This window comes from Petromyzon marinus, chromosome 34, assembly GCF_048934315.1.
Source record: "Petromyzon marinus isolate PM22_M1 ecotype Great Lakes invasive population chromosome 34, UKy_Petmar_22M1.pri1.0, whole genome shotgun sequence".
In the NCBI taxonomy this organism is placed as follows: Eukaryota; Metazoa; Chordata; class Hyperoartia; order Petromyzontiformes; family Petromyzontidae; genus Petromyzon; species Petromyzon marinus.
In genome coordinates, this window is record NC_133700.1 from 2,371,244 (window position 1) to 2,395,806 (window position 24,563).

The following is a 24,563-nucleotide window of genomic DNA, read 5'->3' on the forward strand; positions in this document are numbered from 1 at the left end:
ACTTTAGCATTTTTAAGATTAAAATGTAAATTTTGGCCAAATCTGACTTTCAAATAAGTATTGTTATCCAAGTTATATTTAATAAACAGCACATGTATGCGACATGATTGCAACCTGGAAAATAGTTTAAGGTCATAATTTTGTGAAAATCTATGGGAACTGATACAACTATATAAAATTACTTATGATTTCATCTAAACACATTACGATTAATGATAAAAAAGTATAATCTGGCACTGATACTTGCAGCCAACATGGCCAGGTGCAAAGTCACTCAGTTCAACACACAATAATGTACGTAAGAAAAAACGTTTTATTTTTCAAAAAGTAAAAGTTATAAAGAGTAACAACTTAAAAAGTTTGCTGGAAAAAAGACTGAGACAAACTAAGAGAACACCATCTCAAGGAGTAGTCAATACAGGTTTAGAGAATGGAAGACTTGCAGGAGTCACAATATACAGGCGTCTCAAGAGGGGTGGGGAGGTGGGGGAAAGAGGTGGGTTGGGGGGGGAAGAGGTGGGTGGGGGGGTAGAGGTGGGGGCACATTAATTGGCACCTCCAATTAGCACGGTTGGCTATGTACAGTGTGAAAGACGTTCAACATACATCTGCAAGCACTGGTTCTTCATGTGTGGTAAGTGTTCAATTTAATGATAATTGGTGTTTTACCCTTTTATCTGGCAACAAAACTGACACCTTTTTTTACAAGGAGTCAATGTTTACATTGACCACAATACCTGCGGTCAGAACGAAAACAAAAAACAACTCTGATAATGTATGTGGCACTGTCCTTGAAATTGATTGGTCCACACCCGAGACAGCTTTCTTTAGAGCCTCGCCTCACATGGTGTTGGACCAGAAGACGCCAAAAGGCGCACAACTCAAAGACAATGCACCATCAGAGTATGAGAGCTCGGGGTAAGCATTTACACCATTGGAAACCTCATTTGCCAGTAACAAAATATAATAACTGTCAGTTTTGTTGCCAGATAAAAGGGAAAACAACAATTAAATTATTTTGTTACTGGCAAATGAGGTTTCCAATGGTGTAAATTCTTCGCCCCGAGCTCTAATACTCGTGATGTTGCATTGTCTGAGTTGTGCGCTTTTTGGCGTCTTCTGGTCCAACACCATGTGTGGCGAGGCTCTAAAGAAAGCTGTCTCGGGTGTGGACCAATCAATTTCACGGACAGTCCATACATTATCACAGTTGTTTTTTGTTTGCGTTCTGACCGCAGGTATTGTGGCCAATGTAAACATGACTCCTTGTAAAAAAAAAGGTGTCAGTTTTGTTGCCAGATAAAAGGGTAAAAAAACAATTATCATATTTTGTTACTGGCAAATGAGGTTTCCAATGGTGTTCAATTTAATGTTTCATTACTTAATTTAAAAATTTTCATTTGCATTTCTCACGTTAAAAAAGTTGCTCAAGAGTGGAACATTACGGGGCTCGAAACGCAAGTCAGCTTTTAACGTGGGAGTCGATGGGAAAACCATGACGAGTTTTCATTTAACGAGAAACTTTCGTGAACCGTATTTCGCTTGCTAAGCGAGACCAGCCCGTACAGCATTTAATGACTCAATAACATCACCTTTAACATCTTTTTAAACTGTCGCTTCAATTGTGACGCAAATGTATAGCAAGTTTTTTTCCTTCTACTCGCAACCATTACATTTGTACGTACATACACAGATCTATATGAAATTGTGATTTTTTTTTTTGACATCCAGAGCAACAGACGCTAATCGGGTCGCTTACTCAACAAGTCAGCGCCTTCTTGCGGCCTCAGAAGTCCGACTGGGAGTCAGACTCGTCATCGGAGAAGTTGTACTTGACGATCTTCTTGGCGCGAGCAGCTCGGGGGCCTTTTTGTAAAGGGCTGCAATCCAGCGGCACTTTGTCATCGAGTGTGAAACTATCGTCCATCCCCACCTTCTTCTTCTACAGAAACAAAACAAAAACCCACAAAGCTTAAGCGTTGTAGAAAAAAATGATCACCGGCCAACCTACAGATGCACAGCCCCAATTCGGCACCATCCTATTTTAAGATTCCCTTCAACAAACAACAGTTTGGACCAGAGGTAACAAACCTGTTGAGCTGTGGACCTTTGCTTGACTGGTTCAGTGCTGCTGTCAGAATCGTCAAGCACCTTTCGCTTCTTTCCACCACCTATTGGTACGATGAATGACATTGTAATAAAAAACACATCATGGAAAATGTAAGACTTCAAACTTCCAGACATTCTTACATTAAAAACAAGTCCTTTCAAACCGAAATGTCATTTGTTTACAATGCACTAATTTCATGAGTCGGTGACAGCATACATTTTCAAAATGGAAAATCTTTTTTTTGGCGACTATTAACTTTGGACAGGCCTCTTTCATATGCATTGAAGTGTCTTGAGGATGTCAGTTGGACATATGGTGCCACCTTGTGCAGAACATTCACAATTTTCATGCAATGACTGCAAATCAACTCCATTTTTGAACAACACCCAACTGCCTTTCAGAGTCGTATCGGTACCAGGTGTTCGCTAATGCTACCGGCTGTTAAATTCTTCATGCATGCAAAACCTAAGTAATTGAGTGGCTACCTAATTAATGGGCTGCACATATTAGGCCCAAGGTTTACCTGCCACGGCTGCTTTGGATGTTTTTGCAAGATCATCCTCCGAGCTTGAGCTAGCAAAGCCACTTGCTTTAGGTTTGGCTTTTGCTTTGGCCATAGCAGCCTGGATGGTCGGCTGCTTGGTGTCACCTGGCACACAGCAACAGATGGTAAGCTTAGCTTCAGAAATCATGGACACAGATTTAACTTAACATGTAACCCTTATGCGATCAACATTATCCATTAGTACTCTTTGGTTCTATTGGGTATGGATCCTTGCAGTCACAAAAGCTTTAAATCTAGAATTATCTATTAGGTTTTTTTTTGGGTTAGATTCTACTCGAATTGTAAATGTGGGTTTACTCTCCAATACACCCATGTGCCAAACTAGTAACGAATTGGCATGTTTACATGACAAACCTTACTAATTTGTTGTTGGGTGGTGGAAGGTTTAACCACATTTATATTTACTAGATCTAACCTAAAAAAAAACCTCTTATGGATAGAGTTACCTCTTCAATTCGTCTATTTTGTGAATACAATTACAAAATTGCCATGTTATACTTAGACAACATACAGAACCAAGGAATATTAGGAAAGTGTCATTAAAAGGAAGTAAGAATAGAACGATACCTTTTTTGGTAGTGGTTTTAGAGCCCTTGCTAGTGGTGGCCTTGCTTGCAGGCTTTTCTTTGGCTTTCACTGCTGCTTTGGCGATCCCAATCAGGTTCTCATCCTCAGAATCCAGGAGCAGGTCGACTGCACGCAAATACAATCAAAATTCAGGAGACATCGTGACTAAACATTTTTATTTGTTGGTGTTAGTGTCCGCAGGTGTCAACCGATTCACCAAGTTGGGAATCTCCATTTGCGTGACTGATTCCCAATAGTGATGTCATTAATTATACCAAAATGCTATCACATTAACATGCTGCATGAACAGCTTACACTTCACGATACACCTGCACACATTACAAGGCATTAATAGGAAACATTCAGTATTCATATCAAGCATCACTCACTGGATGCAATGGCTTTCTTTGTGGCAGGTTTGGGGTTTGTGCCGTCCGGCTTGCAGTCCTTAGATTTCTCGGTCACTTTCTTTCGTCTGCTGTTTTTTTACAAACACAGACATACCTTGTTAGCACCGACAGTCCAGTGAACACCAATATATGCTGGATTCAATTTAAAATGTGATTTCAGCACCAACCCTCAAGCCTAGCAGTCAGCATATTTCACTTAAAGATCGCCGCAGAACACAACAATACATTACGAACAATGTCAATTGGTACAATGGGAACGCTTCATTTTTTAAACCATTAAATAGATGACACCGGTAAGGTCCTTTCCTATATTAATCTGGCAGTTCAGCATTTAATTTAAGCACGCTTATGCCGATTGTCAAAACTGGTCCAGGGTTTGCTTGCATGAAACCAATGCTGATGGAAAAAAAAGTGTGCTCCTACAAGGCCGTGTGGCCGATGGGATGCATTACAAGTATTTTTATATTTTTGTTGGAGTATTCCACTATATTGGATTGCATAGCTACATTCAGACATTTTTTAAAGCTTATTGCAATTAGTAACCAGAATTTAATTAGCCATGTGTGTTGGTTTTCAGAATCAGAATCTTTATTTAGACTGGAGGAATCCGATGAGCCACAAAGCTCTTTTTCACAGATGTCCAGTGAGAGGTGGGTAAAAACGTTACAACAAATACACGATAGGAGTGCAAAGTATAGGAAAGGTAAACAAATCGCCTAAAAACGTACACACAAAACAAAAAAATGGGCGTGTTTTAAAGCAAATCAATCCCAAGTTGTGGTGCGAGGACTGGGCGTGAGCTTGCATGAGGTGGGGAGGGCGGCTGTGCTCACCTTGGTGCCGGCAAGGCCGGCTTCATGGACAGAAACGCGTCCTCACTGTCGCTGTTGTCCACGCTGTGGCTCGACGTTGACATCTGCGGGTTCACAGTCCGCTGCTCCACCTCTTCATCTGTACTGTCATACTTAACATTTTGTGCGGCTACACAGGAACAAAAAGGTTACATTACAGACCAGACAAGATAATTTCCCTGCTGTAATTGTGCTTTTTATTTCTCAGTCATGGATTATTGTGTGGTGACAGTGCTGTGCTCATTTACACATACTGTATAAATCACCCAGGAATGTCTGTCCTTAATGCTCGTGACGTCACTCCACGTCAACCAGCCCCCCTCATTAATAATCATGAACAGGTTACGTCCTCCACATGATCCCCCCCCTCATTAATAATCATGAGCATGTGACGTCACTTCACATGGAGCACCCTCCCCCCTCATTCATAATCATGAGCAGTTGCCGTAACTCCACATCGAACAGCCCCCCTCATTAATAATAGTGAACAGGTGACGTCCTCCAAGTGCCGCCGCCGCCACTCCATTCAAAATAATTAGCTGCTGACGTCACTCCACATGGGGGGCGAGGCGCCTCCTCCCCCCTCCTCGGCATCAACTAACAACCCTCACTACAAAGCCAGAACCCTCACGTCACACGATCTCCGTAACGCTATTGAGACATAAAAGTAAAAAGGACGCCATGGTGAACAAGGGATTATAACCTTAAAATGAAATATGTCTGTCACCGCGCGCCTACAAATTTCACACGCATTCATGCAATGAATATCACGTCGCGGTCTGCTTTTCGCTTGTAAGTTTCAGACATACTGCAATCCACCCGTCCTTGGAAGAGCAAAAGGCTAGTTTACACATGGCCTTTGAATTTTACAGCTAACTGTAGACAAAACATATAGAAGGCAACACAGCCTTAAGGTTTACAACCTATGCATGTGGAAATGGAATGTTCTCCTTTTCAACATGAGTTTTCTCTGGTCACTTCCGTTTCCCATTTGCAAAAAAATAAAAAGTCCAAAATACTAAATCAGGACTTCACTAGAAATTCTTCATGCTCCATAAGGCTTTTATGTAAAAAAAATGTTTATTATAGACTTTTTTTTTAAAAAGGGCATAGTACTCTAGTTTCACACAACCATTGCTTACCAACAGCACGCTTGGGCCTGGAATCTCTGGAGGGCACCTTAATGTCCTCAGAAGACAGATTGCTCAGATCAAGATCCGAATCGGATTCTGACCATGGATTTTTCTTGGTCGCCTTTTTGGCTGTTGGCTTGAAGGACAGTGTTGTTTGCTTCTTCCCATCTGTGGACAGCAGTTAACTTAGTACCGCCAAACACATTGTATATTAAGTAACAATTAGAATTCTCTGGACTTTAAAAAGTGATTTTCTAGGACTTAATATTTACTATGGATTAAAATATTGGCTTAATTACTGGCTGCTTGCGATGGTCATGAATGGATCACCAACCTGTTTCCTTCGGTTTCTTTGTCACACGTTTTGTGAGATTAGAGCCCTCATCGGGAGAGAATGACAGCAGCTCATTTCCATCCTCATCATACTTTTTTTCTCCAGGCCTGTCGCGATCAGTCTGGAGCACAAAACAAGATCCCCCAGTATAACCTGAACAGACTGTTGGATCAAGTGCTGTTAAGCGAGTAGTACCTATGAAGGCTGACACGGCACGAGGGGGTGGGTCACCAACACCAAACCCTTCCTAGTGGTGACGTTTACACACTGCACCAGGTACTTGAGGCCGAGTCGACCTAGGGGAGGCCCAGGACCGGTTCAGATAATCGTCACTGGTGTTGACCGTGGATGAGAATCGAACCCGGGTCATCGGGTTTCACAGCACAGCATGCTAACCATTGCACTACTGCTCCCCATTAAGCACACAAAGACCCCGTGTAGCTTTAACAGACTGTTGGGGCAAGTGATGTTAGAGAGCACCTATGAAACTGGGAACAGTACACAAAGGGGTGGCCAGCACCACGCCCGACCACCTTTGTCTCCCTAATGGCGATGTTTACACACCGCAGTAGGTACTTATTTGAGTCCGATTCGATCTAGGGGAGGCCCAGGACCGGATCAGATAATCGTCCAGGTGTTGGCTGCGAGCGGGAATCAGTCTCGCGGGGATCGTAGCCCAGCGTGCTAACCGCTACAGCTCCCACGCAATCACACACACATTAAACACATTTGGTGTCTGCTCCTCTAATTTAATTCTTCCACCAACTTTGCTTTTTGAATAGACCCTCACCTTAATTTTTTTGCGAGCGACCTTCATGGCAGCAGTGATGACTGGCACGATACGTCGACCGTGTGGCGAGGGCACCACCTCCGCCTTCATAGCCAGGCTCTTGGAGCCCGCTTTCTTTTGGCCACCTTTACCCCTTGCCATATCAGCTGTATCATCCTTGCGCTCTTTGGCCTCCACACGCTGACAGAGCATTTGGGATGGGTACTCAGTAGCTGCACGTGTCAGAAGTCATATTCCACAGCTTCGACCCATCTATGCATATATGTGCCGCTATGTTACCTGCGGTGTTCCGCTGAAATACCAGTGCTGTCCATTTTATTGCCACTGTAACTGGACATAATGTGTCCAAGTTGTGTATTGCAGGACAATAAAAAAAAACAATAACAGTAAAACCTTGGATTGCGAGTAACTTGGTCTGCGAGTGTTTTGCAAGACAAGCAAAAATCTAAATAAATATTAATTTGATAAACGAAGGTCTTGCAATACGAGTAGTACGTATACGCTTTGTCTGCCGAACGTCACGTGATCACAACTGATATACGAGTGCTTTGGATTACAAACACGTTTCCGGAACGAATTATGCTCGCAATCCAAGGTTTTACTGTATAACACTGCACATCTACACATACAAATGTGGTGTCATTTGATAGTAACAAAAATGTAAGCTAGAAAACCAAGTTGGAAACAATGAGTACCAATAATCTGATGAGCACCAATAATCTAAAGTGATCATTCTGTGTCCGACACACCTAGTGAACTAAGTTATAATGCAGCCCAATACTTGCTGCTAAAATGAAATGTGGGTTCCTAACAAGAAAAGTTTGATCACTTACATCCAGCTCCTCCAGAAATACCGCCAAATCGTCTTTCCACAGATCACACGGTGATTTGCACTTCAGATCCTCCAGCTCTTGAATCTGTCAAAAAAAAAAGTGTGCAGATTTTAACAATGGAAATGGCTTCTGTTCGTGCTGTTAAGTTTCTATTTGTTCTAATAATCAAAGGAAAATGCTGATGATCATTTCAATAACCACTACACACCTTCAAATCTCTCTGCCGCAACAGTTCGTCCTTGCGCTCCTTGGTCAGACACCAGAGGGCCATGTTGAGGATGTAGTTATAGTCAGGTCCAGATGACGGAGTGGACGACGTGGCACTGCCCGACTCTTCTCCATCGTCGCTGTCCTCTTGACTGTTTGCCTCTTCTTCAAAATTTGACTGCAAAAGATCCAATTGTTGTCAGCCAATTCCATTTGCTCATAATATTACATTTTGCAAACATTATGCGGAATGTAAACAGGCACTGTATGAGTAAATTGAAACATAAGACCCCTTGCTCACCTTTACTTGAGCCTCCTTCCAGGCACGGATGGGATCAGAATCATACCCTCGGGCCTCCAGCATCCGAATCAGCTCCTTCTTTGGCTTATTCTCTGCAGGTGTCAAGTGTTAATGGTCAGTGTTTTTCGGTGTTTATTATGCATGTGGTCAAGTAATTAAGCACTACCACCTGCTGTGAACCCTTACAAATGCAAACAAAAAAAACAAGATTCACAATTACAGAGCATTGGCAGAGTGGTGCAGCCAAACTTAGCAGAGGCAGCACTGACCGATGACCACCGTTCCCTCGATCTTCTCGAGGATGAAGCGTGCCTGGTTGCTCAGTTTGGCCGACTCTGCTCCCAGAATACCATTGAGCCACTCCTTGCGCAAGCTGTAGTACTTGAGACGCACCTCGTAGAACTCGCGCAGGATATCGGCCACGGACTCATACTTCTTCAAGCAACCAAGGTGGTCAAAAAGCACCTGCGCATTCAAAAGCACAACCATCGAGTTGGTCAAACAACATGTTTTCTCCACTGCCTTGAAAGTGAGAACCTGAGCAATGTAGTGAAGAATTGCGTGGCATCAGACAGTACCATTGAATTGCAGGTGAGCGGTGCTTGTAGCTTGAACACTTTGTGCAAGCCCGCTGCCTCTGCCTCCAACAGCTTCTCCCGGCTGATCTTGATAATGAAGCGCACCGTGGTGTCCGTGTGGTACTCCTTGTAGTCCGTGATGAGCGGCGTAGTCTTGTCTGTGCCAGAGAGCATGGGTTCCAGCACTGATTCCTTATACGTCTGCCAAGGGAGAGAAATACGTGGTCTTATAATTGACTTCTCCAGGAAGTGCTCGGCACAATGGTTAGGCATATGCACATATGAGAAAAACATATTAAAGCAGGAAGATAAATATTGAGTATTGCATAGATATTTTATGCTACCATATTAATACATGATACACTGTTCCAGTATTGCTCACCTGAGTCCAAGTGCGTACAGGCAGCTCCGAGATCTCAATGGTCTCACTGTCCAGGATGGAAATTTCACCGCTGAACATGAACTGGTTAGGACCCAGCTCATCGATGGACCCCTTGAAATTTTTGTACCATGGCAGCTGCACTCCACATAGCCAAGCACAAGGCAGTTTCAGTTATGCTGCAACATTCATACTGGCTTCATCTTTATTACACAAAGTGTAAACACCTAATATCCTGCCTCTTCACAAGGCCATAAATAAAGAGCAAAATACTGGGTAAATGGCTGGAGTTTCTTCAGCCTATAAATCACTCTGGCAATCGTTTTCAGGGTCCCCTTTCCCACAGAAAGTTTGGTTAGGGTGCTACACTCACCATAGGCAGAGGCTCTTCTCCATCAAGCAAGCGGCGGATGTTGTTGATGATCTCACGTGGGTTGAAGTTGGGGATTCTGGAGGCCCAGCCTGTGCCAATGCCATCAGCCCCGTTCACCAGCACCAAGGGGATGATGGGACAGTACCACTCGGGCTCCACCCGCTGGTTGTCATCCCACAGGAACTTGAGCAGGTTATCATCCACGGGTGGAAACAGCAGACGAGCGACCGTGCTGGAAACCAACACAGGCACTGGTCAAGGACTGTGCAAATGGGGTTTGAAATTATTGCCGAGACCCTCGCCTGTGATGGCCAGTGACGTGGCGACATATGGTAGCCCACCTGATCATGGTGAAGATGTATCGAGGGCTGGCAGCATCCTTGCCGCCATTTAGGCGGGTTCCAAATTGGCCGATGGGCTGCAGGACATTGATGTTATTGCTGCCAACAAAGTTCTGGGCCAAGCTGACGATAGTCATCATGAGCGATTGCTGCAACACAAAAACCCATTGTTACATTTACATTGACAATATCACTCATTCAAGTTTCACAACAATGCAGTGTGTCGAGATGCGAGCACGACGCAAAAGGTGGTGGTCGAGTCACAAACCTCGCCATGGTGGTAAGCAGACATCTCAGCCACCGAACCTGCCAGCTGGGCTACCTTCACCTCCCGCTTGTCATTCCTTTTAAAGCACGTGAAGAGTACTTTCCTCTGCCCAGGCTTGAAACCTATGACAGTACATAAAGGGCATGCAAGGTTGTGCCTTAAAAAGTGTTACATTTACTGACATCACTTCATAATCTTACCCATAAACGTTATTTTTTGTCTCTCTGTCTGTCTGTGCACGCCTATCCTAGCAACGCTTTTAACTGACAAACTGTTGGGTTTACGTTTTAACAAAGTACACAGATACAATACACTAAGCCCCTGGACGAAAACGCTATCTGTTTTTGCTCTTGGTCAAATGTAAACTAATAAAATCACACTTTATAACAATTTATTATTCCGCTGATCGCGGGCGCTAAAGCACGCATCTGCGCATGCGCGGAAACGCTGACTCGCGGTTGCCCCTAGCAATGCACGAGCTTGCGGCAACGGGAGGGAGCTACTCCTTCACGTTAAAAATGCCAAAAAGAAAAAAAATTAAGCAGTTACTGTCCTCTTCTCTCCCCCCTACCCCAATGTGTGCAGTTACCTCTGCAGAGTCGGTAGATACTATTATAGAGTCGGTAGATACTACTGTAGCGTCGGTAGATCCAATCTGAACAATCCGTAGATACTACTATACATATTCTTAGTTCTTTCGGTAAAGTCACGTTGAAGGGAACCAATAAAATATATATAAAACAATAAAAATTCTCACGAAGTTTCGACCATAACACAAACGGTCGTCATCAGGCGTGTTGGTTCGCGTAAATTTATTTATTTAAAAAAATTTATGCAAACCGACACACCTGATGACGACCGTTTGTGTTATGGTCGAAACGTCGTGAGAATTTTTATTGTTTTATATATATTTTATTATTTTATTGGTTCCCTTCAATGTGACTTTACCGAAAGAACTAAGAATATGAATTACTGCAGTCACGAAAGCTTCAAATTAAAATTTACTACTATACAGTTAGTAGATACTACTGTAGTCTGTAGTTACTACTGTAGAGTTGGTAGATACTACTGTACAATCCTTAGATACTACTATAGTTAGTAGAAGCTACTGTTGAGTAAGCAGATACAGTAAAACTTTGGATTGCGAGTAACTTGGTCTGTGAGTGTTTTGCAAGACGAGCAAAATCTTAAAATAAATATTAATTTGATAAACGAGCGAGGTCTTCCAATACGAGTAGTAGTACGTATACGCTTTGTCTGCCGAGCGTCACGTGATCACAACTGATATACGAGTGCTTTGGATTACAAACACGTTTCCGGAACGAATTATGCTCGCAATCCAAAGTTTCTGTACTAGTCAGTAGACACGATTATAGAGTCAGATACTGCTTATGGTGTCAGCAAGATACTACTATAGTCAGTAGGTAAAACTGTTCTCAGTAGATACTACTGTACAGTGAGAAGACAACTAGTCAGTAGATACTGCTATAGTCAGTAGATACTATTGTAGAGCCAGATACTACTATAGTCACGAGATACAACTGACTATTGCATGTAGGGTGTGTCAGTATATGTCTACAAAATAAAAATTGGCTGGGGGGGGGTAAAAAAAAAATTGGGGGTTGACAATTTTTGGAAACCTTTTAGAACTAATTACCCCCCCACTTTCCATTACTTTTTGATTCAGGACTTCTGCAAGCCTCTTTTTTATTTTGTTGATGGACAAATGGAAGACACGTTTTGAAATATATTTTTCCCCCGGGCAAAGCCGGGTACTCCCTGCTAGTTTAGGATCAAATGTAATTTTAATTAAACGAAGAAACTGTTCTACAGAACCTAATTCAAAGAGCTAATAATGGGTGCAGACAAACAACTCACCATCAACAAGAGAAGGGATTGAGCGCTCATTGTCCGAGTTAGAAAAGAGGATCAGCTCCTTGTTGATGAAGTCGTTGTAAGTCAGGTAAGCAGTTTGTTTTCCGTAAAGGAAAGACTGAAAAAACAAACAAACAGTTTATAATTGCTGGACCTGAACATTAGCGTCATTTAGCAAAAAGCATTCACGCACAGTGGCAGGAGTACGATTTTGAGGCGATGGCAGCCTAGTCTGGTACCTCGGGCAGCCCTTGTTCCCTACGCTGCCTACGGTCCACCATCCAGTTCGTCAGCCACTCCTTGCGGTCCTCAATCTTCTTTCGGCTAAAGGCCTACACAAATGCATTTCAGATGTTCATGTTAACACCCTTACTGCTTGGACATCAGAATACAGAAGAACCAATCACATTTATATGTCAAAGATGCCAAATTTATTTACGACGTATACACACTTGACCATGTATTCAAGTGCAATTTATTACAACAGCTGCCATTGGGACAACGGCAGGACACCTACCAGGGTGATCGCATTATCATCCTCGGGGCCAGAGTAGCGGAATTCGATGCGATGGCGTTTCATGTCCGCAAAGTACTCCTTGGCCTCCTTGGATGTACTGGTCCCCAGACCTGGCATGTCGAGAAGAAAGCTAAACATCACCATTTGCAATGGTAGGTTTAAAGACATAAAAGCAAAATATGACCTCTAACTTAGGTAGATCGTGCATGCACAACAAATGTACATTGAACTGTGAAGCTTACTTTAATGAGCTATGCTACCAAGGACAAACCTTTGTAGTACTTTATTTTCCAGGTTTTGTAATTGCTTGTCTCATTCTTCCATTCGTCGAACTCGGGCATGCTGTAGAATGGCAACTCTTGCTTGTTTTTGGACACCTGGTCACAACACAAAAAAGCAGGGGTTCGTGGAGAACTTGATTTTTTTTTCCAAAGGTGAGGTCTCCGTTTGCAGTGGGGTGGAACAATACCACCACCAAGTGTGGACCATCAATAGGATAAGGTAATGTCACCATCTCACCTTGACGATAGGGGTGATGAACTCTTCCAAGAAACGATGTTGAAGCAAGGATGGCCAGTTGTGGTGAATGAAGTTGATGAGAAGCCCTTTAATGTGAGAGCCATCCTGATCCTAAACACACAAAGGCAATGCACAAACACTACAGCATTGCTTCCACAGCAGCAGGCTTCTGCAAAACAATCTTAGTGCCAAAAACTCTCATTACCTGATCTGTCATGATCATGATCTTGCCATAGCGGAGAGTCTTGAGCGATTCAGGATCGTCATACTTTTTCTTGTACTGCAGGCCTACGATCTTGATCAGGTTGTTGATTTCTGCGTTCTCCATAATCTGCCGAGTGACAAAAGGTTTACTTAATTTACGAGATTTGTTTACACATTTCAATGTTTTGTCCTTGACACATTGCACCTTTGATGATGTAAATAAGAATCCTAAGTTTCTGTGTGATGAGTTAATAACCTGCTTGTAAGAAGCCTCTCGCACGTTGAGCATTTTCCCACGGAGAGGGAAGATTCCATAGTGGTCACGCCCCACAACACCCAGCCCAGAAACAGCTAGAGTCTTGGCCGAGTCTCCCTCCGTCAAAATGAGGGTGCACTTCTGGGAGTTTTTTCCACCTGTGACGAAACAAGTTCAGTTCACTCAAAATGCGTCCAAGTACAGATGCAAGCAGTACTGTGTGGTGGCATTTAAGGCTTGTGCATACCTGCATCATTGGCATCATCCAGCTTGGGAATTCCCCGCAACTTAGAAATCTTCTTGGCAGAGCAATTTTGGTTCAGCTGAGACTGTGCTTTGAACTTCACCCAGTTCAAAATGCTTTCAACAATCCCACAGCCCATTGCCTGCCACAAGATGTGAAAAATCAATGGGTGAATTAAACTGAAGATTTTTTTTTAAAGAACAGCAGTTTATGTTTGTAAATGTTATTACCTCATATCCAATCATGTTCACATATTGGCAAATATATCAATAGCCTACACATGACTGAAAAAAAGAGCCTAAAAAGGGAATCAATGTTATGTGGGAAATTTATCAACCAACAAAGCACAAATCTGCCAAGTCTACACCACTTTGCTTACCGTCTTGATGAACTTTTCGGAGAGGGAACAGGTTGAGCCAAACTTCTTGTGCTGCAAGGTCATGTTTTCCTTCGTCTGGGAGTCAAACGTGGGGTTTTCCACCAAGCAGTTCACGAATATCCACATGTGGTTCTTGACCTAAAAGACACATACAACTCAATATTGTTTTAAATTGTTTGATATAATTGGGCCCTTTAAGTGATTTCATGTAACATGTATGTTGTATGCTGGTGTTTGAAACGTTCCTCTTTTGGCACAATGGTATGCTGCTTTTCATCTTCAAATGCATTTTTTAAAGCACTCCAAACCTGCACTCACTCCCACCCATCCATCATTTTGATCCTGTTCTACCTTCAATAATTCCATCAAATAGTCAACATTTGATTATCCGGAATAATGGGGGGGGGTATCTTGGATAAACCAAAAATACAAAATTTATAACTTAAGCTACTAAACATTTATGATTTACCTACATAGAATAGACAGAAAAAGACATCCGTTTTAATGGTTTAAAGTAATCAGTTTATTACATACATATTTAAAACCACATAGGCAGTCACTTCCATCTTAAAAAGTGTTATATGTGCTTTGCCAATAAACAACCTCCTTTTTTCCACTTTTATGCTCCCATTGCTTGTTATGACACCTTCAATAATCATGGTTTTTCAATGTTTCCCTCGGGGTTATAAATAGTTGTGTATTTGTGGTATTATCTTCGATTTTCACATCTGTCCTTTTTTCAACATGCTTTTATTGTGGTTTCAGATAATCGGATGACAAAAGAAAATGGAATAAGACCTGAAGGACACAGAAGGAAGCATGGGGAGAAGCATGTTGGGAATTACATTAATTTAGGAAAACATACAAGAGGACAAACACTAATCAAAAATAGCGAAAAAAAGTAGCAATGCATCTAAGAGATGGAGGGATAAAATGAGCCAATGTATGGGAGGAGGAAGGAGGTATTGTCACACTGGGACATGTCAGCAGTGGATTGAACATGGCTTATGATTTTTGATTTAAAGCTTTCGTGACTGCAGTAATTCATATTCTTAGTTTTTTCGGTAAAGTCACGTTGAAGAGAAACAACAAAATAACAAAATATATATAAAACAATAAAAAATTCTCACGACGTTTCGACCATAACTCAAACGGTCATCATCAGGTGTGTCGGTTTGCATAAATTTATTTTGAAAACGGCATATTTATTTATATATATAAAAAATAACGTTTGCGTCACGCGCAGCGATTGGCAGTTTGCCCAGGACTAGTCCATCTATTTTTTGAAAAGAGGAGGGGGGAGACGAAATTTGTTTTTATGTATGCTGTCTGAAAGCCACTGTAAGCGTGAACAATCAATCAAGAACTGAAATGATTTATCAAATCTTTCCAATGATTGCTAAGATAGAATCCATCTTCTCGGTTGAAATTGTCTCTGTGCTTGTATATGTGGATAGCCTCATGAACGAATCTCTCATGGAAGCCAGATGGCTTACAAAGAACCTCCGTCTTGGAAAAGTCAATGGCATGTGAGCCTACTGAATTAGAACAATGATCTGCTACGGCCGAGGTGTTGGTCCTACCGTGTTTAAGGTCTGCTTTATGTTCACGAATGCGGTCCGAGATATGGCGTTTGGTTTCTCCAATGTAACTACTATCACAGAGGCAACTTAGTTTGTAGACACCAGGGTATTGTATGTCCGGAATCACATCTTTTACAGACGGAACCAGATCACGGATTTTATGTAATGTGTTGAAACGGACCTGGATCTTGTGTTTATTCAAGATTTTGGAGATCTTTTTTGTGATCCCAGCAATGTAGGGTAAAGTGATGGTTTTGAAAGGCTCCTCAAGAGGGTTCTTCTTCATGGTTTGAGTGATAGCTTTGCGGATTGTATAGTCGGAGTAACCATTAGCCCTAAGAGCTTGGTGTACGTGCTTGAGTTCACTGCTTATGTGTTCCTGGTCGGATATGCATTGGGCTCTATGATACAGAGTCTTGATGAGAGAATTCTTCTGTGATGGATGGTGGTGGGAATCCGGTTTCAGGAAAGCTACCCATACGGATGCTTATCTGAAACCGGATTCCCACCACCATCCATCACAGAAGAATTCTCTCATCAAGACTCTGTATCATAGAGCCCAATGCATATCCGACCAGGAACACATAAGCAGTGAACTCAAGCACGTACACCAAGCTCTTAGGGCTAATGGTTACTCCGACTATACAATCCGCAAAGCTATCACTCAAACCATGAAGAAGAACCCTCTTGAGGAGCCTTTCAAAACCATCACTTTACCCTACATTGCTGGGATCACAAAAAAGATCTCCAAAATCTTGAATAAACAAAAGATCCAGGTCCGTTTCAACACATTACATAAAATCCGTGATCTGGTTCCGTCTGTAAAAGATGTGATTCCGGACATACAATACCCTGGTGTCTACAAACTAAGTTGCCTCTGTGGTAGTAGTTACATTGGAGAAACCAAACGCCATATCTCAGACCGCATTCGTGAACATAAAGCAGACCTTAAACACGGTAGGACCAACACCTCGGCCGTAGCAGATCATTGTTCTAATTCAGTAGGCTCACATGCCATTGACTTTTCCAAGACGGAGGTTCTTTGTAAGCCATCTGGCTTCCATGAGAGATTCGTTCATGAGGCTATCCACATATACAAGCACAGAGACAATTTCAACCGAGAAGATGGATTCTATCTTAGCAATCATTGGAAAGATTTGATAAATCATTTCAGTTCTTGATTGATTGTTCACGCTTACAGTGGCTTTCAGACAGCATACATAAAAACAAATTTCGTCTCCCCCCTCCTCTTTTCAAAAAATAGATGGACTAGTCCTGGGCAAACTGCCAATCGCTGCGCGTGACGCAAACCTTATTTTTTTTATATATAAATAAATATGCCGTTTTCAAAATAAATTTATGCAAACCGACACACCTGATGATGACCGTTTGAGTTATGGTCGAAACGTCGTGAGAATTTTTTTATTGTTTTATATATATTTTGTTATTTTGTTGTTTCTCTTCAACGTGACTTTACCGAAAAAACTAAGAATATGGCTTATGATGTTAAATCTTGCGAGACATTCATTCCAAATAAGATTTTTTTTATGTCAACCAATCACCTGGAAAGGCTTCACAACAATGCCAGCCTTGTTTTTCTTCTTCACCGTCTCAATGAGCTTGCTTGTCACCTGATCCACTACATAGTCCACGTGTCGTCCACCCTACACATATAAAGGACACAAAATTTCACTCAACAAATTATTGTCTTCTTACCCCAATAACTGCATCAAAACCGGAATGGCGTGCATGTGCGCTTCTCAGTCAACATAAGCCCATATACAGTGGTTGGCTTGCGACCTACGTACCTTGGTGGTGGCAATGCTGTTGACGAAGCTGACCTGCTGGAAACCCTTTTCACTTATGGTGAGGCACACCTCCCAGCGGTTACTCACGACCTCATGCACCACATGTAGTGGCATTCCCGATTCATCCACACGGTCCTTTAGGTAGAAGTCCACGTATTTCCTGAAGCCAGTGAGCTGAGGAAGAAGGGGTGGGGGGTGATGTCATTTACTATGATGCTCAAAAAAGTGAAACCGTCAGCCCTGTATTGTATTTTATTTGACAAATATTGAGTAATTTAGACAACACAATAGCCTCAATGAACCAGGACTAGACCCATGATTGAGCATGGCCCTAGATAGTAAATGTAATTCAGAGTTTCTTACAGGCAATTTCTGGCCATTGAGGAAAACCTTGACCCCTTTGCAGATCCCAGCTATATCGTAGGCACGGCGCGTCATGATTGCCATGATGTCCTTGTCCAGTATGGTCATGTTGAACTTGGTTAAGTCTGGTTGGAAGGTGATACATGTGAAGTCTTCTCCACTGCTGGGCTTGATCACAGAGTCGCATTCCTTTGACATGTTATTCATCCATTTCTGTGAAAACAACATTTTGTTAAATTAAATTATTTAACAGACAATGCTGAAGAGAAATTAACTGTTTTTTGTGAAAACATTAACATGGGTCTAAGCAGTGTGCATCCAAATCAAACTGGCTACAAATCCACCATGTGCGCAATTGAGCCATCCCATCAGGCAATATTTAAACAGAATAATTAAGAGTGTAGATTGAAAGGCTCCCAATGCCTTGTCTGTAATGGGGTTTGTTTGATCACACATCACAACGATGGCCATTGTGGGTTGAAAACGGGAGTACAGGACTGGCTCAGATATCACTCGCCACTAATGCTAGTCATGGCTAGGAAATAGACACGTTACTCTTTGGTTCTATTCGGTAAAGTCACGTATGTGACTTTACCGAATAAAACCAAAGAGTATGGATCCTTGCAGTCACGAAAGCTTCAAATCTAGAAATAAGACAGGTTGCTGGGTTCATTGAGCAGTGTGCGAACCAATGCACCTCTCCTGGAATGTGTATCACTTCCATTAGTAACCTCCTCACTGTTATTGTACTTTTTGTATCAGCGTTTGGTACCTGTTTAAACATCTTTTTAGATTCACTGCAGGATGTCTCTACAGTAAATTGAGTGCTGAAGATGTTGCACAATTTTGCTCCGTAACCATTTCGCCCACCTGAAAAGAAAGGAAACATCGTTACAGTTAGTTATTTTCACGAGTTGTGCTTTAGTAACTTTCTAAGCACATTCCACAGCATAAACAGTGAATGGATGTCACCTACATTTAACGTGCAGTATTTTTTTGATTAAGTGTTTCCATTCCTCACCGGTATCTTGATAAACACAATCGAGCCATACCTGTGACCTTCTTTTCATCATCGTCGTAATTGCTTGAGGTGAGCAGCTGTCCGAAGATCAACGCAGGCACGTACACCTTCTCCACCTTGTGTTCCACCACCGGGATTCCCTTTCCATTGTTCCACACACTGATTTTGTTGTTTTCCCTGCATGCCACCCACATACACAAGTACAATCATTTGCACATTACCAGTGCACCTACTGCAAGACTATAAAATGTATAATATCACACTTGAAATAACTTACGGGTCAATGGTGACTTTAATACATGTCATGTTTGGGTCCCTTTGCTTATTGTCTGCGGCATTAACTGTGAAACAAAAAGGTTTCATTACAAAAAGGTTTCAGAACACACGATTTAAAACCATATAAAAAGTGCAGTGTATTGCATGAAAAAACAATATCCCAGCATACCAAGGATCTCATCAAAAATCTTGAACAACCCAGGCACATACGTGACATCCCTGCAGTTCATGCCGATTCCCTCATCAAACACCCACATGTTCTGCAATGGGCGAAACACAAACAGATGTTAACAAAGACCCCGCAGATGTGAAGAAAGCACAGCCATTGGTAACATAGGCTTTTTTGGGTTAGAACGCGTAAATATAAATGGCTGTCACCTGATGAAGCTAGTTGTAATTACTGGCGAAACGTTGTACTCAGATTGTAAATGTTGTGGATTTGCTCTCCAACACACCAGTGTGCTGTACGCGTAATGAATTGGTACGTTCTCAGTAATCCTACTCCACGTGGCGCAAGAGCGCAGAAGTGTGGTCACCACTATACCTCTATATATGGAACGAATCAGTTAAGACTCCTCCACAAATCTGGCTGTCGCCTGATGAAGTTAGTTGTAATTACTGGCGAAACGTCGTACTCAGATTGTAAATGTTGTGGCTTGGCTCTCCAACACACCGGTGTCCTGTACTAGTTTCGAATTGGCATGTTCTGTTTACATGACAACCCTTACTAGTTGGCTGTGTCGGGTGGTGGCGGGTTTAAACGACACATTAATGACACATTAATATATTTACACGATCTAACCCAATAAACCTCTATTATGGTATGTTCTGTTTACGTGACAAACCTTACTAATTGGCTGCGTTGGGTGGTGGCAGGTTTAAGGGCACATTTATATTTACGCGATCTAACCCAAAAAAACCCCTATATTATGGATATTAGTCACGAAAGCCTATGTGTTAAACAACCATCGGTGTTGACGGGCAGCTGCATCAAGGCACCTGGGTGACGGGCTCCACCGAGCCGATATAGGTGTCTGGCCGGAGCAAGATGTGTTCCAGTTGGGTCTTCTTCTGGTAGATCCTCTCCACCGACAGGCGCTTCGATTTGGCATCATCCTTGACGTTGAGTAGATTTTTCTGAAGATAAAAAGTGTCCCCCCCACCAGCCACTTTGTTATTTCTCCCACATCAGGCAACAAAAGTAATCAGAATGCTCCTGATTTGTTGAAACATTGAGCATATTATTATTTGGTAATTCTGTGTTGGCACAGAATATATCTATACTAGTCAACATATCTAAACTACATGGTTCATCTGTCAAGCCCTGTACATACCAAACGCCGGGTCGGAAGAATAGACGCGTTAAACCAACAATGCTTCTCTTGCCGAGGACATTACAAACGAAAAATTTCCACATTTCACAATTAATAACACTTTGACCTGGAAATGTACAAGAGCATAACGTCCAATGCAACAATCCAATGGGAGCCAAACCCCTCCGGAGAAGTGATTTGCAATGTACTGGTAGAATCTGCAGAGGATTTCGCAATTAATTCATTTTTAAAGCCGATGCTCCTGTAAACAAAAATTGGTGTCAATTTCCAACAAATGCACTCCACTCGATAACATTAACATCAGACGTGCACTCATATATTGGGCTGCAGAGAAACGTTGCCAAGTTATATCATGACATATGCAATTTGCTACATTAATTGTGTACAATACGGTGTTAGTCAAATGGAAATTAGTTCGTAAAGATTTTGCTGCATATCGTCATAAGTGTTGCACAATTGAATGAACTGCAATTAATGCAGTTGTGCAAATGTGATGTAATTAGAGCTTCAGTATAAGCCATCAACGTCGGCCGCGACAAAGTTTTTGCAGCCATTATAAATCGCGTAATGGCGTTACCGATATACCACAGGGTCACAACGTCCACCGGAGGGCGTTTATACCCCGCGTCTTATACAACATGCAGTATTCATTATGAGACCTCCTTTGCCAGAAACAAGATATAGGAATAGGTTTTACCCTTTTAACTGGCACAAAAAACTGACACCTTTATTCAAGGCATCATGTTTGCAATAACCACAACACAAGGAGTCAAAATGCAAACAAAAAAGACAACTCTGATAATAATATGCACTGTCCTTGAATTTGATTGGTCTACACCCGAGACAGCTTTTCTTAGAGCCTAGTCTCCATTGGTGTTGGACCAGAAGACGCCAAAAGGCGTACAACTCAAAAACAGCGCACTATCAGAGTATTGAGGGCTCGGGGTGAGCATTAACATTATGAGACCTCCTTTGCCAGAAACAAGATATAGAAATAGGTTTACCCTTTTAACTGGCACAAAAAACTGACACCTTTATTCAAGGCATCATGTTTGCAATAACCACAACACAAGAGCTGTTTTTGAGTTGTACGCCTTTTGGCGTCTTCTGGTCCAACACCAATGGAGACTAGGCTCTAAGAAAAGCTGTCTCGGGTGTGGACCAATCAAATTCAAGGACAGTGCATATTATTATCAGAGTTGTCTTTTTTGTTTGCATTTTGACTGCTTGTGTTGTGGTTATTGCAAACATGATGCCTTGAATAAAGGTGTCAGTTTTTTGTGCCAGTTAAAAGGGTTAAACCTATTCCTATATGCAGTATTCAGTCATTTGGTATAGCCCTGTGAGCCAATCGGCTCTTGAATGGGATGCAACCGCAACAAACAAAAAGACATGAACAAGAAATCATCTTAAAGTGACTATGCGCAAACAGAAAAATCCAGGAAAAAAACCCAGCAGAATCTTCCAGAACAAGCACCGCACACGAACGATGTGTGCAAAAATCCCAGTGGGATGCAAGTCAAACAACAACCACAAGACAACTTAGATTAAAGCCAGCGGCCTGTGCTTGGAAAATGGACCATTTCCAGAAACGTCTATGAAACATGCTTATGGAATTGTTATTTATTAATGTGTTGTTTGAGTTGTTTGAGGAGCAAACATGGACTTTGCTGACCCACCACGCAGCCCACCGTTTTGTTTACGGTACTGCACTTGCCAGTAACAAGTCCCAATTCCGTAACACGATTTAGATTTATATATCGCGTCCGAATGCACCACTTAAAAAGATATATTTTTTCTGCAAATAACATCGCTCAGCAATTTACAATGTTGCGATTTTGCTTATTCACTCGTACGTAGCAACAACTTAACCGATATTCTTGGTTCTTTCGGTAAAGTCACGTAGAAGGGACTATTTTTTATTTTATTGTTTCCTTTCTACGTGACTTTACCGAAAGAACAAGGAATATGAATCCCTGCAGTCACGAAAGCTTTAAATCAAAACTTAACCGATGGCGATCTCACGCGGTTAAACAAAACTAACGTGACGAGTGAACGTCGTTGATTTACACGATGTAACACGATTTTTGTCCCTGGGTAGTGTTATTTTCGCATTGCTTACGCCTCAAAAGTATAGAAAATAGCTCTTAATCTCCACAAACTTTGCTTTTGTGACCAGGACTTTATGTGAAGGAATGACACAAATGCACGCGTTTCCTCATTGAAAATAAGCACATTTCAAAATATCACTGTCCTGGTCACAAAAGCAAAGTTTGTGGGGAATAATAGCCATTTTCTGTACTTTTGAGGCATAAATAATGAGAAAATAACACTACCCAGGAACACAACATAATTTTTCTACGGTGTTATAAACGTTGCTATTCACAGGTAAAACACAACTAAACGTATATACCTGAAAGTAATGTCACTGCGACTGGTTAGACGAAACATTTTAGGGTGGCGCTCATGTGCGTTGAATTGATTGCATATTTAGTATAAAAACGGTACGTCCTATAATCAAGGGTAATTACGCGAAACGTCGAGTATATACGCTCATTTTAAGGCCATACCGCGTCACTATTGACACCTTTGTATTACGCATTCAGTCAAACAATCTTTTAAGAGACTTACACCACGCGCGCACGGTATTGCCGTCATCCCTAAACCGATGTAAACTTTATACTCGGCGAACGCCGGTGGTAAAGCCCAGCAAGCATCGCGTTAACGAGGGCCCTGCGTCTTTCAAGCCCGAGCTAAAGTGGCGCGGCGCGCCGCCTGCAAGCTACCGCCATACACACCACGTTACAAAACCTCTCACCTTCAGCGGAGCAGCGTCCAAAACGCTCGTCGCCATCTCAACAAAAAAAAACGCAAAAGGCCTTTTGTTGCTGCTGTTGTTGTTATTGGAGCGAAACGATTGCGAGGTAACGAGGACGGAATCGCGCTCTGCTCGTGTCTTGAAACTAAAAAAGACTCGCACCGACACCGCTCGTTCGCGCGCGAACGTCGATTTGAAGTCGCCAGGCGCAGGGAGCCGTTGAGCGCCGCGAGATTCAAATTTTTTTTGTCGCTGCTTCAAACGGATCGCGAACGCGCGGGAAAGGGGGAAGAAAGACACGAGGGCCAATCAACGCTCGCGGAGCGGCATCACGTGGTGACGTCCTGTGGGGCGGTTGTAGATGGGCGACGTCATTGTCCAGGGAGGGGCGGGGTCTTCTCTTTCTCCTCCGCAAACTGGTTGGGTTGGAGATTGATGACGTCAAGTATGGGGGGGGCGGGAGGTGCTTTCCACAGTAATTGGTGGATTTGAAATGAATGACGTCACGTCTACGGGAGGGGGCGGGTGTAAGGGGGCGGGGGGGGTCTCTCTTTCCCCAGCATCTGGTCGGTTGGAGATGGATGACGTAATGTCCAGAGGGGGCGGGGGGATTTCTTTACAGGTAGTTTGAATATGGATGACGTCATGTCTATGGGGGGAAGGCGGGAGGGTGTAAGGGGGCGGGGGTCTCTCTCCTCAGCAACTGGTGGGTTGGAGATGGATGACGTCATGTCCAGAGGGGGCGAGGGTGTAAGGGGGCGGGGGGATCTCTTTTTCCAGCAACTGGTGGTTTGAAGATGGATGACGTCATGTATTGGGGGCGGGGGTGCTTTCCCCAACTGGTGGGTTTCAGATGAATGACGTCACGTGTGCGGGGGGGGGATGTAAGGGAGCGGGAGGTCTCTCTCCCCAGCATCTGGTCGGTTGGAGATGGATGACGTCATGTCCTGAGGGGGCGGGGCTGTTTAGGGGGCGGTGGGGGTCTCTTTCTCCAGCAACTGGTGGTTTGGAGATGGATGACGTCATGTCCCCTGGATAAATCCGATGAGCTGTGAAGCTGTTTTTCATATATATTTTAAAATATATATTTTACAATGCTACGAATACAGCACCTACTCTTTACTATTCCTTTTTATTTTATCAGGTAAGGCCCTCCACTGAGCTATATAGATATTTTTCAGAAGCGACCTGGCTATCACAAATGATAACTCACTCAGGGGAATATCACGTAGGGGTGTGTGAAAGTTACAATAGCAAAAAATTAAAAAAATAAACCCATAGGAGTGCAAAGTATAGGAAAGGTAAGCAAATCACCATTGATAAATT

The 24,563-nt window shown here is 42.6% G+C and overlaps 1 protein-coding gene across 1 annotated transcript; it reads right to left on the bottom strand.

Annotated features, from left to right (window-relative positions):
• Positions 1-295: 295 nt before the first annotated feature.
• LOC116948577 (DNA topoisomerase 2-alpha-like) lies at positions 296-23,513 on the bottom strand. The gene is made up of 36 exons (XM_032965374.2): positions 23,238-23,513; positions 20,085-20,222; positions 19,255-19,345; positions 19,087-19,150; positions 18,841-18,986; positions 18,561-18,658; positions 17,789-18,001; positions 17,426-17,599; positions 17,180-17,281; positions 14,035-14,172; positions 13,659-13,797; positions 13,412-13,569; positions 13,157-13,282; positions 12,952-13,062; positions 12,704-12,809; positions 12,433-12,542; positions 12,155-12,247; positions 11,919-12,033; positions 10,041-10,162; positions 9,773-9,921; positions 9,432-9,663; positions 9,062-9,196; positions 8,680-8,880; positions 8,371-8,566; positions 8,102-8,193; positions 7,802-7,978; positions 7,594-7,677; positions 6,761-6,940; positions 5,971-6,091; positions 5,646-5,804; positions 4,486-4,633; positions 3,632-3,720; positions 3,243-3,368; positions 2,634-2,759; positions 2,092-2,171; positions 296-1,942 (listed from the first exon to the last, which is right to left on the bottom strand). Exons 1-36 carry the CDS (start codon positions 23,271-23,273, stop codon positions 1,787-1,789), a joined length of 4,731 nt encoding a protein of 1,576 aa, XP_032821265.1. The 5' UTR covers positions 23,274-23,513; the 3' UTR covers positions 296-1,786.
• Positions 23,514-24,563: the final 1,050 nt, after the last annotated feature.